General features: G+C 61.1%; 1 protein-coding gene across 1 annotated transcript; it reads left to right on the top strand.

Moving 5' to 3' along the window:
• On the top strand, positions 1560-3210 carry HTR1A (5-hydroxytryptamine receptor 1A). Its single transcript, XM_021381633.1, has one exon. The coding sequence runs from the start codon at positions 1860-1862 to the stop codon at positions 3099-3101; it is 1242 nt and encodes a 413-aa protein (XP_021237308.1). The 5' UTR covers positions 1560-1859; the 3' UTR covers positions 3102-3210.

The raw sequence follows: 3414 nt of genomic DNA, 5'->3' as shown, positions 1-3414 counted from the left end.
TTGCCACTTCAGAGCAGAGAAATGGAGCCTTGTCCCTTCAGAAAGAGGAAGTGGCCGAAATCCATCCAAATTTTGTGAAGTTACGAACTCAGCCTTATTTTTAAGTGCTGACTGAGAGAAGATGAGGAAACCTGAGTGCATGCGAGCCAGGCTCAGTGATACTCATCTTAAGTTTGATTAAGTTCGAATCTGGCAAAATCTTACTGTTAAGCAATTACTTGGCTTACTGAGTTTTCTGAGCTTGCATGGCACAATTACAGACTAGAGAGATGTTCTCACACCGTTAGAAATACCGAGCCTCGGGACTGTGGAAAGCCTGCCATATAAGTCCAAGGACTTTCTTTTACCCTTAGTGAACACGTAAAGGAAAGTCTGTCAATCCCAATAGCTTTGGTTTTTTTTTCTTTAAATGACAAATGTTTCCCACATGTGTATGATTGTTTCGTTTATATACTAGTTATTAACAGATTTGTTTACAAGTGCCAATCTGATTTTTTTTAATTCAAGATCGTTCCCAAAGATATTTTTCTCATTTCACTTTCAGTCTCAGTATTTCCCTTTCCTATCAGAAAGAACTGCAATGCAATTTGTTGTTGTTGTTTTTTCTTCACAGGATAGCGATTTCAATGGAGTGTTACACTGTAATTTCCGCCTCGGCCGCCCCGGTGAGGGAGGCTGGGCAGTGTCATGTTTCTGTGTGGATGGACACGCGGAGCCGCGCACCGGCACGGAGCCCCCGACGACAGACGACCGCAGCAGGACGCTGGGCGATGGCATGAATCATCACGAATGGGACTTTCATCGCTACTGAGCGACTGAGTAGGAGCCTTGCCCGGCACTGGATTCTAAAGCAAACCCTCCAGGGACACCATGCAACACTGCTGTCTATACCCTCTCACCTCGCACCTGCTGCGGCAGGCGGGTTCAGCGGCAGGGTTGCTGTTGTTCTCCGGATAACCCCAGTGCAGTCAGCAGCCGGGTAGAGGGGCGAGAATGCAGTCCCGCACGGGGTCTAGGGTGTAGGCCCTCAAAAAGTGCAGGTGGACCCGCGGCCGGAAGAGTCCAGCAGAGCCGCCCGCGGACGTCGCGCCCTGGGGCCGCCGCCGCCCGCCTGCAGATGGCGATAAGAGCCTCCAAGGAGCCCCAGCACCTCAAGTCAGCGGGCAGCGCTGGGTGTGCTGTGCCCCTACCCAGGCCGGCAGTACCTGTCCGCAGAGTACCCACGCCTATCACACTTTGTGCCGGCAACCGGTGCCGGTCCCGAGAGGGATGCCTCGAGACCCCACTACCCGGAGTGGTGCTGCCGGTAGGGGATTTGGAAGCAGATTTAGAGGGGCGTGGTGGGTGTCTTTGCCTTTCCCTCCATTGGGAGGGGGCGCGGGCAGCTGTGGACACCCCGTCCGCCCTGACTGCCGGCAGCGCCGAGGACCGATGATACCCAGGGAGACCCCCCCTCCCCCCCCCGCGAAAGGGCGGGATGGAGTTGGGGAGAGCAGAAGGGGAGGGGAGGTAGGGAGAAAGCAAGGGGAGAGAGGAGAGGCAGAGAAGGAAGGAGCGGCGCGGGAGAGTGGCGGAGCGAGGGCAGCAACGCAGCGAGCAGCAGCAGCGAACGGCCCCCCCCCCGGGGCTGCGCGCTGGGCAGAGGCGGCAAGGATGGGCGGGCGCGGGGCGGCTCCGCCAGCCGCCGTCCTCCGAGCCTTGGCCGCCTCCCGCAGCGCTATATAGGGGTGGGAGGGATGGCGAGGGGGGTCCGGGTGGCCAAAGCGCACGGGGCGGCAATGTCTCCTGCCAGGAGAGAGCACCAGTGACCGTCGCCTCTTCCCATGCCCGTCTCCTGAAGCGACCCCCCCCGCCCCGGCATGGATGTGGCCAACAACACTACCTCCCCAGAACGCTCCCCCGAGGGGGCAGATGGCCCCGGCCTCGCCGACGTGACCCTAGGCTACCAGCTGCTCACCTCCCTGCTCCTGGGCACGCTCATCCTGTGCGCCGTGAGTGGTAACGCCTGCGTGATCGCGGCCATCGCCCTGGAGCGCTCCCTGCAAACCGTGGCCAACTATCTCATCGGCTCGCTGGCCGTCACCGACCTCATGGTGTCCGTGCTCGTGCTGCCCATGGCGGCCCTCTACCAGGTACTGAACAAGTGGACGCTGGGGCAGGTCACCTGCGATATCTTCATCTCGCTGGACGTGCTGTGCTGCACCTCTTCCATCCTGCACCTGTGCGCCATCGCCTTGGACAGGTACTGGGCCATCACGGACCCCATCGACTATGTCAACAAGCGGACTCCCCGCCGGGCCGCCGTGCTCATCAGCCTGACCTGGCTCATCGGCTTCTTGATATCCATCCCCCCCATGTTGGGCTGGAGGACGCCCGAGGACCGCTCAAACCCCGACGCCTGCACTATCAGCAAGGACCACGGGTACACCATCTACTCCACCTTCGGCGCCTTCTACATCCCGCTGCTCCTCATGCTGGTGCTCTACGGCCGCATCTTCAAGGCGGCCCGCTTCAGGATTCGCAAGACAGTCAAGAAAGCGGAGAAGAAGAAAATCGCCGACACCTGCCTCACCCTCTCCCCGGCCGCCCTGCAGAAGAAAAGCAACGGGGAGCCCGGCAAGGGCTGGCGGCGGACTGTGGAGCCCCGGATCGGCGCCTCTGTCAACGGCGCGGTGCGACAGGGCGAGGGCGGGGCGGCCCTGGAGGTCATCGAGGTGCAGCGCTGCAGCAGCTCCTCCAAGACTCACCTGCCGCTGCCCAGCGAAGCGTGCGGCTCCCCGCCGCCCCCCTCCTTCGGGAGGCGCAACGAGAAGAACACGGAGGCCAAGCGGAGGATGGCTCTATCCCGGGAGAGGAAGACTGTCAAGACCCTGGGCATCATTATGGGCACCTTCATCCTCTGCTGGCTGCCGTTCTTCATCGTGGCGTTGGTCCTGCCCTTTTGTGACAGTAAGTGCTACATGCCCGAGTGGCTGGGGGCAGTCATCAACTGGCTGGGCTACTCCAACTCCCTCCTCAACCCCATCATCTATGCCTACTTCAACAAAGACTTCCAAAGTGCTTTTAAGAAAATTATCAAGTGCAAATTTTGCCGGCAGTGAAGCCCGCCGCTCCGGGACGGGGCTCCCGCCCCGGCTCCATCCCACCCGCCCCCCTCGCCGCAGCGTGCCCCCCCGCCCAGCCCCTCTCCAGCGGCGCATCGGCCTCCCCTCTCCGCTCGCTCCCCGTCGGTCGGACGCGCCTCGCGAGCAGAGCAGCGCGGAGCTCCGCTGGAGCAGCGCAGCGCCGGGTGGCGGCCACCCCCGCCTCTCCTCGCCGGGGCTGCGCCACCGCCTCCCGCCTCCTCCGTCATCCAGGGCAGACGTCGGGTTTGCAGGTTGTTCGTTGCTTGTGGTCGCTGTAAACCACGCTGTC

The sequence above is a fragment of the Numida meleagris genome, chromosome Z (assembly GCF_002078875.1).
Source record: "Numida meleagris isolate 19003 breed g44 Domestic line chromosome Z, NumMel1.0, whole genome shotgun sequence".
In the NCBI taxonomy this organism is placed as follows: domain Eukaryota; kingdom Metazoa; phylum Chordata; class Aves; order Galliformes; family Numididae; genus Numida; species Numida meleagris.
This window is presented reverse-complemented; position numbering and strand designations above follow the sequence as displayed.